This window comes from Gadus macrocephalus, chromosome 1, assembly GCF_031168955.1.
Source record: "Gadus macrocephalus chromosome 1, ASM3116895v1".
NCBI lineage: Eukaryota > Metazoa > Chordata > Actinopteri > Gadiformes > Gadidae > Gadus > Gadus macrocephalus.
This window is the reverse complement of record NC_082382.1, coordinates 21,441,478-21,458,015: the sequence shown is the minus strand read 5'-3', so window position 1 is coordinate 21,458,015 and position 16,538 is coordinate 21,441,478. Positions and strand designations below refer to the sequence as shown.

Genomic DNA, 16,538 nt, shown 5'->3' with positions numbered 1-16,538 from the left:
GAAAACTCCAGGCAACTTCCTCGTCAGAGTGGATTCATCATGGAGCGACGTGACCCGTGAGCCTCGCACCAGCGCCTCATTCCTTTCTCAGAGGTGCTCGCTGAGCCCAAAGCACACAGCCGTGTCGGTACCGACCCAAAATAATGTTTCTGCATGTCCAAAATAGACCTGAGTCCTGCCCCAACTCCAGCGAGCTTCATTCATTAAAACGATATGATTCTATTATCTTCTATCTTTTGGTCGCGCTACAACTATGAACCTCAGTTCAAGCTCTGCTTTGGGCTTCAGAACCCACCGACCAGGCCACCAACACCGGGGTCAATCCCCTTCCCATCAAACCCATCTACAGGGCGGGGGTCTTGTGGTTGTCCCCCTGGGTAACGACGGACGGTCCAATGTCCGGCGATGAGTTTGAATTGCAACACCCGCTAGGTCTTAAAGGCAGGCCCGCCGGTCTGCCAGAGAGCACAGGGCTCTGTCTCCCTACATGGTGAGCACCTGGATCGCCGTCACAGTTTACTGAATGTCTGTGTAACAGACTGCCGTCGGTCAGCGGGCTTCTGCAAATAACGATGAATCGATGTGCTCCCTGCCCGAGTCTGGCCACTGTTGGAGGGACAATCGGCGCGGTGATTCAGGGGTGAGGCATTTACTGCCAGAGTGCAATAAGTTATCAGATAATTGCGACATTCAACGGTCAAAGGAAGAGTGACTTACGCACTCTTACAACACACATACGCATACAATCCCGCACGCACGCACACACACACACACACGCACACATAGACATTCCCAGACACAAACAGTCAATCGTTTGTCACTCCTGTGGTCTTGTAGCCACGCCCCTCTTGGGGTCAGGGTTCAGGGCGCGGTGCTGATCAATAGCGTTTATTGAGGGTGCGTTAACAGGGTGTGAAGGTCCATCAGGGCCTCACACACATATTCACGCCTAAGCTTACACACACCCACACTTACCGATAACCTCTGTACACACACACATGACCATGTATGCACATGCAAAAATAACCACATACACTTACTGATCTCTGTACCCTCTGTAAGATCCCCCCCCCCCCCCCCCCCCCCAAAAAAGAGACACACAAACACACACACAAATGAAGATAACAGATAAATAAAACAGGACAAACAGAAACACTTTAACGCAACAACAATACCACACATTCAAACATGAACACACACACACGCATCACACCACACCCTGGTCAAGAGGGGGAAGAGTTCAAAGTCATCCAGAATAGCAGGTAGAGATAGCGAGCTGGCCAATCGGAGCAGTGGAGAAGCTAGTGATCAGGTGAGTTTTACTGGCTCGGGTGAGCGGCTGTTTGTGGTTAGTTTATCCACACCACCTGAAGTTCCATATAACTGCGAATGAGGAACGGTGTTCAAAAAGCTGGGCAATTATCCAATGTTATCACTTGGTGTCTTTGAACTATATTGGGCGGTCACCAAATGAATACATCAATCTGCCTGATACCCAGTTTTATTGCCTCAATTATTTACCATGAAAAGATATGCCCTTAGAAATGAACGTTAGAATGAGTAACGTAGAGAGTCTGTGATGTGAGTTAATAAGCCCAATATGATATTCATCAATATCATGTCAAATCCCATGTGATTGTCGTAGTAATACCTCAATGACTCATGTCTTTAACCCCGACTATGACTGGTTACGGCCGTAGGTGTATGTTTATCATCACAGATGTCGGACACCTTCAACTGATAATAAATAGAGGATAATAAATAGAGACCTGTGTGTGTGTGTGTGTGTGGGTGTGTGTGTGTGTGTGTGTGTGTGTGTGTGTGTGTGTGTGTGTGTGTGTGTGTGTGTGTGTGTGTGTGTGTGTGTGTGTGTGGTGTGTGTTTGAGATCTTTGCAGCGCTCCTACTCTTCCCCCCATGCGCTCACATGGCAAACCTCTAACTCACAGCACTGTGTGAACCTTGGCGCACTAGTGCGCACTAGTGTGCACGAGCGTGCACGGCAACTGAATGAGCGGACGGTCAGAGGTCCGGGATTTACTGGGAAGAGCGCGGGGGGGGGGGGGGGGGGGGGGGGGAGTTGACACGCTATTTGTACGTTGCCATGACAATGATCCAGAGGCGGGAAATTAAGCTGGAGAGATCTGTTTTTTCGTTGCGTGGGCATGCGTGTGTGTGCTTGGGGTGTGTGTGTGTGTGTGTGTGTGTGTGTTTGACTGTGGTGTGTGTGTGTGTGTGTGTGTGTGTGTGAGAGATTGGCGGGGTGGGGGAGTAGATGTGAGATAGGCCGGTTAGTGTGTTAGAGCTGTGTGAGGCAGCCCGGGCTGGGGGGGGGGGGGGGGGGGACTTGGACCGGGGGAGGGACCAGGGGCAGGGCAGGGGTATGGGAGACGGGTGGGTGGGCGGTGGGGTAGAGTGTCAGGGCGTGGTCCCCCCCCCCCCCCCCCCTCCTCCTCTGCCACCAGTCCTCTGTGGCCGTGTTGACACCACTGTGATGCATGTAGCAACACGACCCGGTCGGGCACCCGTATCACTGGAGACACTCCAGTCCCACGTCCCCACCACCACTGGCAGTGTACGGGGTGGGGGGGGGGGGGGGGGGACGATAAGCTCCCGTCCGGAGGGACGCATCGCACGCACACACGACGCCTGAACAGACCCCGCCCGCCTTGCCGTTCACGCATCACAACACCCATTTTTGACACCTCAGGCGTTGTTCATAAAAAAAAATGTTGCGTCAACGTAATCCTAGAAGTGTTTCCAGTGAGGCGATTCAATGACGCCGTGGGTTAACGGCTGGCAGGTTTACACAGTCGGAGCTGAATGTGAAGCTGTTGGTGAGCTGCAGCCTAAGTACCTGAGAGCTGACACTTTTAGTGTAACTGCACTTCTAAACGACATGTTTGCCTTCGTTTTAAAGTGATTCATTCAGAACGAGACGCGGCGAGTGTGCGGGCGTTTTTTATTTTTTTGTGTGGAAACACTGGAGCCCGCCGTGTTTTACTGGGTTGACCGTCACCTTCGGGATGTTAAGCTACCTCATAAGTAGCGCGTACATTCTCAGGCCTCCCAGAGCTTCTGGCTTGGAGGAGATGAACAAGGAGCACAGGCTGACCCTGTGCAGGAATGTATGACAGCGTGTAGGTCAGCGGACATCAGTGAGAGCCTTGGAGGGGGGGTGGGATACTGTACTGTGAAATAAAGTATCGTGGGCCCCAGAGGTCAAGTATCAGGAAAACAAATGTGGAGTGGCCCAAGTCCTATCTGTGAGTCACAGTAGATTGCTTCGTCCCAGATTAAAATGTCTCGACCTTATAATAGCTGTGCCTCTAATGTCTCTGATCTCAGAGAAAAGAGAAAGCTGTTGGTGAAGCAATAAAACTAATTTAAACTGCAGGACATTCTGCAGCCCTCGGCGAAGAGCAATCAACATGAGTGTTTACATTTCAAGCGGCTCGTTAGTTGTGTACTTGTTGCTGTTTCCATATAATTGGTGCAGTTAAATATATATATATATACAGACATATTACATATTATTTTAGGTTTTGTATGTACTTGTCTTGTTCTGACCCTTTTTGCCTTGTAATGAATGTTCTTATCATTTGGTCCCATTCTTATGATACTACTGCTTCCTGCTGCTCGTTAGTATCACACTTAATCGATTAAACCAATCCTTTTGGATAAGGGAGGACAGAAAGGAAATCAATAAAGAAAGACGAAACAAAGACGGAAATAAATAAAACGGAACGGAACGAAAGAAATAGGAAAGAAGGGAAAATGTAACGACAATTAAGAGTCAAAGAAACAACAAAGAGGGAACTAAATAAAACACAAAAATATCCAGGAAGGAGAGAAAGAGAGACAAAACAAGGCTGCAAACCCTTTTCCCTGTGTGTAGAAAGGAGCAGGTATTCACTTGGAATGGCTGGACAATGTGTCATAGAGACCACAAGTGTTCTGTTACTGCCCCGCCCCCGGCTCCCCCCTCAGCCACGGCCCGGGCCAATCGGAGCGCGCCACAGTCCCCTCCCACGGCTGCAGGGACTTTAAAACTCTTGACTAACTTCGCCTCTGCCTATCCTCTCCGGTCTCCTCACCCCCCAAGCACTGAAAGCAGCCGTTCCCGCTGTCCACGTCTGCCTGCCTGCCTGAACCGGTTTCTTTTTTTACGCCAGACACTTTCCCTGCGACCGACGCCACTATGTCCAAGAGAGTCCAGACCAGCTACTCCGTGAGGTCGAGCTCGGCTCCGCGGAACTACAGCAGCGCGTCGTACAGCGGCCCGAGCATGGGCAGCTCCCGCCAGAGCTACAGCGCACGGAGCACCTTCGGGGGTGCCAGCCGCGGCATGGGGGGCGGCGGCATGGGGGGCGGCGGCGGCGGCGGCTTCATCTCCAGCAGCTCTGCCTACGGAGGCATGGGGCTGGGCTCCAGCATGGCAGGTGGCGGTGGCGGTATGGGCATGGGTTTCGGTGGAGGCATGGGGGGCCCCATCACCGCGGTGACGGTGAACAAGAGCCTGCTGGCCCCTCTCAACCTGGCCATTGACCCCAACATCCAGGCGGTCCGCACCCACGAGAAGGAGCAGATCAAGGGCCTCAACAACCGCTTCGCCTCCTTCATCGACAAGGTCAGTCTGGGGCTGTGTGTGTGTGTGTGTGTGTGTGTGTGTGTGTGTGTGTGTGTGTGTGTGTGTGTGTGTGTGTGTGTGTGTGTGTGTGTGTGTGTGTGTGTGTGTGTGTGTGTGTGTGTGTGTGTGTGTGTGTGTCCACGTTCATTCATCGTTGGCGAGGTGCAATGCTTTGCGTGAGCATTGTGTTCATGCAAAAGATAAAAGGTTTGTGTGTGTGTGTGTGTGTGTATGGTCATAACCTGTCTGTGTGAGTGTGTTCTGTTCTGGGTGTCGGGACTTCTGGTTCTGGTCTGTCGGGGCGGGTGGTGGACACACGTATGCTGGCCACATGGGGTGTTGTTGGCTGACGGAGTCACTTCATCTGGGTGGAGTAATATGATCCGGCTTTGGTCGCATCTCACCACCCGCACATTGTAGTCTGTCGCTGCCTGCCGGGGGGAATTATGTGTCATCTGCAGTTTGCGAGGGTTTATTCGAGATCATCATTGTTATTAATTTGTTAAGAATGCAGCTGAAATAGACGAGCGAGATGGAAGGGTGGGGGTTGGGGAGGTGGGTGGGGGGGGGGGGGCAGAAAAGTTCCATTGCAGAGAGAAAGAGAAGGAGAGAGAAAGACAGAGATGGGTGTGTCCGTATAAAACTTGGGAGTTGCTGATTAGGAGTTACCTTGGGACTGCCCCTCCCCTTCAGATGGGGTGTGGCCTTGTCTGACACGCACACATGCAAACACACACACACACACACACACACACACACACACACACACACACACACACACACACACACACAGTCACACACACACACAGTCACACACACAGTCACACAGACAGAGCACATCTGCGTTGCAGACGGAACACGTTAACAATGCACGAGTGTTGCCAGTAATTCCGCCTTGCATTGTTTTGGGACGTTCAGAGCGGCTTGTCTAAACAGAACAACCCTCACACCAAATTTAGTCAGCGCAGAAGAAGAGCCTGCGCAGAGAGTTGTGCGCTGTGGGCCAGGCCTGTTTGTTGTCACAATGGCGTGTGTGTGGTGCAGCTCTGGGCTCCGGGTTAATATTTAAAGAGCGAGCCGGTTTCATGTTCACCTGAGTGCCGCTGGATTAGTTACGTAACCCCGCCTCCTGTCTACTCTGTGGCCGGGAAATAAACTCAGAGGGAAAAGCCAGATAAACCGACTCTACTGCCATGGCTCCTGCAGTACTTACTGATAACTTTGATCCTTTGAAGACTATCCAAGGAAGCAGGATGAGGAATGACGGAGAGAGTTTTTGGGTGTAGGGGGAGGGAGGTACGATTCTAGAACTAACCTGAGAAGTGCAACACAACACCTGGCAGGGTGGTGGTGGTGGTGGTGCAGGAGGGGGCAGATTCACTCATCTGGCACATCTGTTTTCACACACGCTATTATTGCAGTCAGTAAATATATCACCTTCCCTCTTTGACTGCACCCCCTCCCCTCCTCACCCCACCCAAAACCCCACCCTCCCAGTATCCATCCCTCTCATCTTATCCCTCCTCCCATGGACTCTCAACCCTCCTATCTCTCGACACTGTCCCTGTAAATACCATGATATCAACATTCCTCTTCCAACACTTACTCCTCCACCCTAACCTCCTGCGCACTATCCTCCTCCTCCTCCTCCCTTCCCTCTGCTCTTCCACCCCTCTTATGTCCGTTGGCACATTAGCTCCAGCTGATTTCAATATCTTCTCCCTTTCAACGGCATGCAAATGCCGTCTGGTTTGGCTAACCTCCCTCCACCTCCAGCTCCACCCCTCCATCTCCACCTCCACCGTCTCACCCCCCCCCTCCCCCCTTCCACTGCTACAACACAATACTCTGCTTGTGGAAAACAGGAAACGCTGCTGGGTTCCTCTTGCCACCATCTCTTTTCCAAAGCCTCCTTCCTCTCCACCTTCCACCCACATCGGCCCGGCTCCTGCCAGGATATGCTACGTCACCCCTGCCTCTGGGAAAAACCATGACCGGCATGGATACACTAGGCCCAAAGCAACAACACAGCACTTGGCACAACCCACGGCATGCATCGGGAATGCATGATTCCCTTTTCCAAGCAGGATCGGCAAAGGGAGGTTAATCACGAGCAACCGGCGAGCTGGTTAAACGAGGCCGAGTCATTCGTCCATCCGCTCGATGATCGCCAGAGTTGATCCATCGGCGGGTCCGGTTTTGTTCCGTCTGGAGCGGCCGCCGCCACGCCTACCGTGAACAATGGCCGTTCATTCCTTGTTAGCCACGCCGGGTCTAAACGCTCTCTTCCCCCCCCCCCCCCCCCCCCCCGTCCAGGTGCGCTTCCTGGAGCAGCAGAACAAGATGCTGGAGACCAAGTGGAGCCTGCTGCAGCAGCAGACCACCACGCGCTCCAACATCGACGCCATGTTCGAGGCCTACATCACCAACCTGCGCAGACAGCTCGACGGCCTGGGCAACGACAAGATGAAGCTGGAGGCGGACCTCCACAACATGCAGGGCCTGGTAGAGGACTTCAAGAACAAGTGAGTACCGGTGGAACACCAGAGCACTAGAGGAACTAGTGACCGCTAGTGGAACTAGTGAGTACCAGAGGAACTAGGGACCACTAGAGGAACTAGGGACCACTAGCGGAACTAGTGAGTACCAGAGGAACTAGGGACCACTAGAGGAACTAGGGACCACTAGTGGAACTAGTGAGTACCAGAGGAACTAGGGACCACTAGAGGAACTAGGGACCACTAGTGGAACTAGGGACCACTAGTGGAACTAGGGACCACTAGTGGAACTAGTGAGTACCAGAGGAACTAGGGACCACTAGAGGAACTAGGGACCACTAGTGGAACTAGTGCGCACTAGACGAACTAGGGACCACTAGACGAAGTAGTGACCGCTAGTGACACTAGGACCCATTAGACGAACTAGTGACCACTAGTGGAACTTGTGAGTACTACTGGCCACACCCTGACTGAATGACTGTGCTACTTAGAGGGGTTCTGAATGGGTTAGGAGAAGATGAGAGGATACACCACCAGTAACCCTCATCCTTTGTACGTGTGCAGTTTTAGGGAACATTCTTGGTTACTGTTTGTGTTAAGACTTAATAATGGGTTAAAAGATGCACAAACTCCAACACAAAGGCTTCACAGCTCTAATCATAAAATAGTTTGGGCATTTTTAAGAAACCGGTGTAACCTCCTGGGTGAGGGCTTTAGTGTTTAGGTCTGAAGCAACTTCCTAACGAGGCCGTACCGTCAGACACCAGGGACGACCCACTTTATCTTTGAGAAACGAGGGGATTCATGAAGTCATCCGAACATTATTCACACGCCACGGGCTACTCCCTACATCTGCTCCTGGTTAGACTACACCTCGAAGGAATCCAGGGAGTTTTCAGCGTTAGCTAGGCTGTCCTACGTTGTGATGAGCAACGGATTTCATTCACTCCTCATGGATCTCAGGCCGCAAGATTCAGATCCTAAGCTGCCACGCACCCAATGATGCAAATAAATTCTATCCATCTTTATGTGATCCGAGGAATGTTTTCCTGCTATATGCTTTTGCTATCTTACAATGCGCGCACACACACACACACACACACACACACACACACACACACACACACACACACACACACACACACACACACACACACACACACACACACACACACACAGGGATTATGTTCTCTCTATCTTTCAGGGCACACATGTTAACAATGAAACCGCTCCTTTAGTTCTGCTGGACAGATGGGCCAGTAAAACATAAAAAGTAGCTGAAACAATTCCAATATATTCCAATAACTTAGTCATTTAGGAGACAGTTCTGCTGCCCCCTAGTGGTCTGTTAGGAGAGTGAGTGCTTTCGACTGTATCTGATGGCATCTATTCCGTCTTCCCAGGTACGAGGATGAAATCAACAAGCGCACAGAATGTGAGAACGACTTTGTGCTCATCAAGAAGGTCAGTTGGAGGGAATACACACACAGTGATCTCTTTTACTTTAGATGTTCCTATTGTATTAGTTGAAAAGAATACAGTACATCTAACATTTTCCCTCGCTGTGTGTGGTAGGACGTGGATGAGGCCTACATGAACAAGGTTGAGCTGGAGGCCAAGCTTGAGAGTCTGACCGACGAGATCAACTTCCTCAGGCAGATCTATGAAGAGGTACGCCCCCCCCCCACACACACACACACACACCTCCCTGCTCAGGCTGCTCCTGCCTGTTCTGAAACCAGTGTCACCCCGGGTTCACCGACGCCCTGAACTGCCTTAGCGTGTGTTTTCTTGAATAACGCACGGCAATCGTAATTTAGTTACGAGTTGGCAAAAAAAAATTTCTCCTTGGAATAATAACTAGGACCAGATGAGCCACTTAGGTGCTCTCCGACTCGTATTTTATCCTTCTGTGGTTCTGATACGGAATGTTATCTTCCCAGTCTGAGCGTTTTTACGATAACACATCTGGTGTGCGTCACTTTCTTTCTGCGCTGGTGACTTCCCCCCCCCCCCCCCCCCCCCCCCCCCCTCATCTGTTTGACGTCGAGTTGTCTGGTGTCCGGGAGATACCTCCCGGACACCACCCAGGGCCAGGCCATCGGCCCTTTCCAAGTCCACCCGCCTACCCCCCCCCCCCCCCCATCCCCCCACACTCGGGTCCATCTGACCTCCTGTCTCCTGTCTCCCCCCCCCCCCCCCCCCCTCCTCCTCTCCCAGGAGCTGCGTGAGCTCCAGAGCCAGATCAAGGACACGTCGGTCATCGTGGAGATGGACAACAGCCGCACCCTGGACATGGACTCCATCGTGGCGGAGGTGCGCGCCCAGTACGAGGACATCGCCAACCGCAGCCGCGCCGAGGCGGAGACCTGGTACAAGTCCAAGGTGAGCCACCAGGGGGCGCTGTTATCGTCGTGCTCAGCGGGAGCGCCGTACTTAATGCACAGTGGGTCAGCGACAAACAGATGCTTCTATTTGTCTCTGCACATTTTTGGGGGAGTTGACAATAAAACTGGCTTGGAACTTTTGAGAAACAACCCAATGAGGATGCAACGTATATTTGTTGACGATAGATTGTAAATAAAAAAATTTATTAAAATAAATGTTTAATTGAGAAGTAAAATAGTATATTAGTATAGTTATAGTAACCTAGTATAACATAAATAGTCTAATTTCAGACTTTTGTGTGTAATGTTGACCGAATTTATTTCCTTCCGCTGCTGTGGCTAGACTATTGAAGATCGAGGCCCTTAAAGACCATACTCTAGCCTGCCTCCTCACTAAACTCCTGCGGTGTCGCTCACGCTCTTGCCCCCCTCCCCTCCAGTACGAGGAGATGCAGACGTCGGCCACCCGGTACGGAGACGACCTGAGGTCCACCAAGACCGAGATCGCTGACCTCAACCGCATGATCCAGAGGCTGACGGCCGAGATCGACGGAGTCAAGGGACAGGTGAGCGGACGGCCCAAGGATCGGTTAGCGTTCATTCCAGGGATGAGTGGTATTCAGCCCAGGGATGAGTTTAGCGCTCAGACGCGTTTCTCCGTTTGTTTTGGCAACCTGTCGCTTCGTATGGCTGCCTGCGGGTGTTTATGTAGCGGGGGGGAATAGCCCCTGACGTATTTATTCCACTGTAAACATGGTTAGAGCAGCTAACCATTCTCACAGCTTACCATAAACATTGGCCTCTCGTTGCTTCAGTCCTGTTAGTGTTTGAACAAACGGCGAACAAGGGATGACTTAAGATCATTGTGTTGCGTGTCTTTTTGTGTAATGTGAAAATGTATAAAGATATGCGATATCGAGGGGAATCCGACGCATAACTTATAAGGCACAACTTTGTGGAATGGTTGTTGCTAGGTAACGCACTGAAGTCGTGCTAGAAAAAAACAATAGTAGGTATGTATTATTTATCTTGGATTGGGCTAGATCCCATGTTGGTGGTGAAACCAACAGAAATATTGTACACAATATACGACGAAAAATCAAAGAAAGATCATTGAATTTCCTGGACTGCGTTGGATTAAAACAAAGCTTTCGGGCCCGTTCCATCGGGGTCCTAAAAATAAGCGACTTTCCCGAGTCGGCGTTCCTACCGTGCCTCAAGTCCAGTAGCTCGCCCACCCGACCCTGGCCGTCTCCTAAACGCCCCCCCCCGTCCCCCCTCCCGTCCCCCCCGTTAGCGTGGAAACCTGGAGGCCCAGATCGCCGAGGCGGAGGAGCGCGGCGAGATGGCCGTACGCGACGCCAAGTCCCGCATCAAGGACCTGGAGGACGCCCTGCAGAGAGCCAAGCAGGACATGGCCCGCCAGATCCGCGAGTACCAGGACCTCATGAACGTCAAGCTGGCGCTGGACATCGAGATCGCCACCTACAGGAAGCTGCTGGAGGGAGAGGAGGACAGGCTGACGCACGGCATCAAGTCCATCAACATCACCCAGCAGAGCTGTAAGTCCCCCGCTGGATCCACTCTGCCGTGTTGAGGGGGGGAGGCGTTTAGTGTGTCGGCTTTAAGAGTTGTTTTGGGTTAGTCTTGGTCTTAAGCAACCTAAAAATTGGTTAAGAAGATTGGAGAAATGCAACTATTTTGACCATAGAACTAGACTACGGTGAACAGCTCCAATGAAAGATGTTTGGTGCGTCTTTAAGACTCTTCTCTGGTTGACAAACTAGTCTTTCAACAACCTTAAAATGGGTGATAAGATTGGAGAAACGCAACTATATTGACCGTGTAACTAGGTTACGGTGTATAGCTCCCATGAAAGATGTTGATTGAGTCTTTAAGACTCTCTTCGGGTTGAAATCTGTCTTAAACAACCTTGGATAAATGGGTAAGAAGATTGGAGAAACACAACTAACTAGGGTTTATAGCTCCGGCGAAAGATGTTTGCTTTGTCTTTTGTGGAACTATTTCAATGTTTGGAAGAAGTCTTTAATGGTCTCCTTTCGCCATCCCCTATTACCTGATTTAGCGAGCTACGGCGGCGGCTACGATGGCGGCGTGAAGAGCAGCTACCAGAGCGGCTACTCCAGCGGCTACGGTGGTGGCAGCAGCGGCGGCGGCTACAGCAGCGGCGGCGGTTACAGCAGCGGCGGCGGCTACGGCAGCGGCCTGGGCGGCGGCGTTAGCTTCAGCTCCGGCAGCAGCGGCGGCGGCGGCTACGGTAGCGCAAGCTACGGCAGCGGCGGCGGCGGCAGCTTTACCACCCAGACCAAGAAGAACGTGGTGATCAAGATGATCGAGACCAAGGACGGCAAGGTGGTGTCCGAGTCCTCCGAGATCGTCGAGGATTGAGCGGGTTAATGGAAGTCGAGAGGTTGAGCTAGCTCCGTAGTTAGCGCTGTAGAAGGCCCCCGTGATGTTTTCTACCAGTCCCCTAGTAGTTTTTTTCGACTCACAGTCCACTACCCTAACACCCATGTAATACATGTCTGAAGAAAACGCTTGGCAGCCAATGTCCGACAGCAATTTTATAAAGAAGTGTCTAAATGAAGCAATAACAACCCTCTAACCCTACCAAAGATTGGAAAAGGGACCAAAGAATCTGTTGTCCATGTTTTGTAAAGTTCTGAATGTTTTATTCCTGTTTGTACAAAAAAAAAACTTTCTGAAGTAGCCTCAAGTGGTCAAATAAACCCACCGGTGAATACAGTGACTAATACATTGATATTTTGTGTTTTTAATCCTTCCTATGCAAGTTTGTAGTCCAAACTGGTCACTTTTTAAAAATTTGCCTGCACAAAAATAATTCTAACAAACCGGGGACAAGGCGACGTCGTCAAAGCAATGTGAATGTACTGAAGCCCCGCTAGTGTTTGTGGGTCAAACCGATGTCTTAAGAAATGCCAGCCGCATTGACACCAATGCACGCTGTTCCTCTGTGCGTCCCGTCCAGACCTCACAGCACCATGTGGTCCAGGGGTGGCGGTTTTGCTACCGAAACGAATAAAGAAGGTGTTTACGTAAACAAACCTGCTCATCCGCTGTGTGGTTTATAAGCCAGTTACGCCCCCCAAGATAACCGGCTGCATTAATTCATATGGATGGATGGATGGATGGATGGTTGGCTTGATGGGAGGGTGTGTAGCAGGTTGCCTTGGGGATGGAGGGATGGATGGATATATGGGTTGAATAAATGGGTGTCGGGTTGTTGCATGGGAATGGATTGATGGATGAATATCGGGAGGTATCATCCATTCCATCCATGTTTCTCATGGATGGAATGGATGGAAGAATATATGGCTTTGTGGGTGATTGCATGGATGAAGAAAATAAATGAAGGAGGAAAAAAAACAATTTGTATACTTTCAATAACATGAATTTAAAAAATAAAAATCCAATTTAAGAAACTACAGCAGTGGTTAAAAATAAGGGAGCTGTATAAGTAGGTGTGCTTGCTCCTTCTTTATTATCTGAATGGTAGAGTTTCACTTGTCACATGAGTATATATGACTGATACCCATTGGTCACTCATCTGAGTCTATGGATGTCTGGGTGTACTAGGGATGAATGGGAATCAGGTTAAAACGGCCAAACAGCATTGAATAATCACTTTCCCCTTGGCTTAGCAGGACAATGCAAATACTTGTAAGTGTAGGTTGATAAAAAAAAAAACACAAATACACAATTACCTTATTTTAAATCCCTGGGTTAAGCCCAAAATGTGTCTTCAAATGATCACATTTTAGCATACTTTTACCACTGTAGCCTCTGTGCCAGCAGGTGGCAGTGTCGTACTGGTAATTGCCTTGAGAGCTCCGTTAGCAGCACTATGTGCTTTCATCAGCAGATGGCGCCTTTGTAGTGCTTCTTGAGTAACGGTTGGCCTCCATCGTAGTACTACTAGACCTAACTATTAGCATAGGGTTATTATAGAGTAGTTCTTAAAGAGAGCTAGAGAACGGTGCAACCTCTTGAGAAGACAATATTTATAAATGCACATAACAGTCAGGGTTAGGGTTAGGGTTATGTTAAAACGGGTTAGAATATGTTTAAACGGAAAAAAATAATACAAAGTCAAAATCTAGTGAACTTTATTGTCAGACCGACCGTGCAACAAGTTACATAGAGGACCAAAATTAAGTTTCCCCATACTCCAAATATGCTATTAATATATTTACCACACAACCTATAACGTATAACATAATAACATATTAGTGCAAAAAGACAAAAACAAATAAACAGAGACAGACAGTTCATACATTATACAGAATAGAACATTCACAGTGTTGTGAGGCAGTTGTTGATGTTCAAATAAAGGTGCAATATAGTACAGATGCAATATACCAAAAAGTGCAAAAAGTGCCAAATAACAGCATGGAGATACAGTAACAGTATTATTGTGCATATAGTTATTGTGCATATGAAGAGCAAGTTCATGCGTGAGTTGAGGAGTCTGATGGCCTGTGGGGAACAATGGCCTGTGAGTCTGGTAGTCCTTCACCGCATTCTGCGGTAGGTAGCACTAGCCAGACGGTAGGAGGGTGAACAGTTTGTGTGCTGGGTGGAGGGCGGGGTCTTTGATGATGGTGCTGGTGGCTCTCTTGCGGCAGCGGGACGGGTACAGGTCCTGGACGGATGGCTGGGCTGATCTGGTGATGGTCTCTGCTGTCCTACCCCCCCCCCCCCCCCCCCCCTGTGGAGCCTTATGGTCACCGGCAGGGGGCCGGCGGGCCGGGCCGTACCAGACTGAGAGGCCGCTGATGAGGTCGCTATCAATAGCAGCCCTGTAGAAGGTGGTTAGGGCAGAAGGGGGGATGCCAGCTCTCCTCTTGTTCTTACTTGTTCTTAATCAAAGCGATTTAAAGGTACGTGCCCAACCCCATCCCCAACCTGGTTGGGCATGTTCCCGAAGGATACCTACAGGCAGGGGTGGATGTTTGGCATAACCAACTGAAAAAATCCCACCCCTCCCTTCTGGCCCCCGTCCACTCCCCAAAACATGTGACGTGACTAGCTAGCTAGCTTTAGAAATAGCTCTGCCTGGCAGACTAGCCTTTGGTCATGCCCAATGAGTGCATAGGCAGAGGGCTTGCAGGTAGCCCGGGTAGGTTGGTAGACCAACATGTAATAGGCCTTCCAATCATTTTATTCGGACTAGGTGAAATGATTGGGCAGGATATTACTGGCCTGCGACGTCCAAAGTACCGGACGTATTTCTTTGTTTTTTTTATAAATATGTTAAAAGATTCTCTTCAAATGAGTTGCCTACTTTACCTAGGCAGTTCTCAATTCTGCTGCATGAACAAAAAATGAAAACGCATGTACATCCATACATGTACATGGCATATAAAAATGAGACGGAATAAGAAATATTCGGGGGCAATTTAAACATTCTACCTAAAGCGATGAAGAGCAATGTATGACAGGAAATTTGCGTTTTAACAAAAACATTGTTCAAAACTGTCTGGTGTGTCCCACACAATATCTTCCAGGATTTTGCTTTAAAAAATATTCATAGTCGGTTCTCAACTAACCTAACCTAACTTGGGTAAGGGGAAAAACATTTCGCCGGCTTTAGACAAAAGAACTCTGGTATCATGGCAACGATTATCAACGACCAAGATCAAGATGTGTCGATCATTCAGCGTGTGAGTTTCCCATCATGGATAAGAGCAAGAGCAGTGTTGTTACACTGGGGTGATTATATTTATGGTACTTAGACTTCAGTCAGCCCCAGGACTGTTTGGAAAGGTAAATCACAGATTGCTTTCGAGTACCTCCTCGATCAATCCCGGGAGGGGTACTTAACTCGATGAGCTGCCCAACTCAAAAGGTACAAAATTTCACTTGAAACAATTGCTGATTTTCCCCCTTGGCCGCACCCCAAGAGAGCAATCCTAGGAAAAAGGCACAGGTTGCCCTGCAGCATTAGAGCTTTGGGTTTCTGTGTGATGGATCCTAGCAGACGGGGGAACGTCTTACCCATCAGACATTAGGGTTTGAGGTCCAAGGAAGGGTTGGACAGGCTTCGAGACATTAAGTCAGTAAGTCTCTCTGGGCGTACACATGAGTATGGATACAGACCTACAAACACTCACCAATGTGCACTAGTACCCCACCTAGACAGCCTCTGCCCTAGGGAATTTGGCACCAACCAGTGGTGCTACTGGTCCAACATTTGTACCAGCCCAGTTGAGATTTAAAAATGCTGTCCGATATAGTATATAGCTAGTGTCCGATATCCAGAGGTACTCCGTTCCCTACCAGATTCAATGCTATAGGCCTTAGACAAGTGCTACTATTCCAAACTATTCGTAGAGATAGTGTCGTAAATAATACCTACGGTCTAATCCTCTAACAAATTAGGAGAGGTCGAGAAGGGCTAGGGTTGAATGATCAAGGCTTTATTGTCACCGCAGAGAGTAACAACATCACCTGAGTTGGTTTGAAAATAACTATTTTCGTCTCGGAGCTCCACTTTATATCCTAATTGTGTGGTCTCCCCCAAGACGTCCTTGGCCAATCACAATGCTCTAACCTACGGGCCCGCCCTGTTTCTCATTAGCATTTATGTCCCGCCCACAATGTCTAAAATCCATTTCATACAGTAATTCAAGCATTACGTACAGAAGGGTTGCATATTAAACATTTGTTACATAAAGTTACATGTTATACATTAGTTATATGAAGTGAGGTCTTTCATTAAAATCCATTCATCGCCTTGTTTATTTACCTGATCTTAAATCACCATGACTTACGATGGAGTTAGAATCATGCCAAAACCCCGCACACACGCAAAACGTGTTTTGCTCACGCATAACGATTCACACGCACACAAAACGTGTTTTTCTCACGCACAATGATTCACACACACACGCTCAGTGTGGTTTGCAAATACAAAACATCATTCAGAAACTAATGCATTTTGCTTCAGAAACAAATACAGTATGTTTTACACAAAGTACAA

General features: G+C 49.4%; 1 protein-coding gene across 1 annotated transcript; it reads left to right on the top strand.

The window, feature by feature from the left end:
- Positions 1–4,061: 4,061 nt before the first annotated feature.
- On the top strand, positions 4,062–12,600 carry LOC132462536 (intermediate filament protein ON3-like). The gene is made up of 8 exons (XM_060058095.1): positions 4,062–4,629; positions 6,946–7,154; positions 8,531–8,591; positions 8,703–8,798; positions 9,348–9,512; positions 9,955–10,080; positions 10,812–11,076; positions 11,601–12,600. Exons 1-8 carry the CDS (start codon positions 4,201–4,203, stop codon positions 11,921–11,923), a joined length of 1,674 nt encoding a protein of 557 aa, XP_059914078.1. The 5' UTR covers positions 4,062–4,200; the 3' UTR covers positions 11,924–12,600.
- The last annotated feature ends 3,938 nt before the right edge of the window (positions 12,601–16,538 follow it).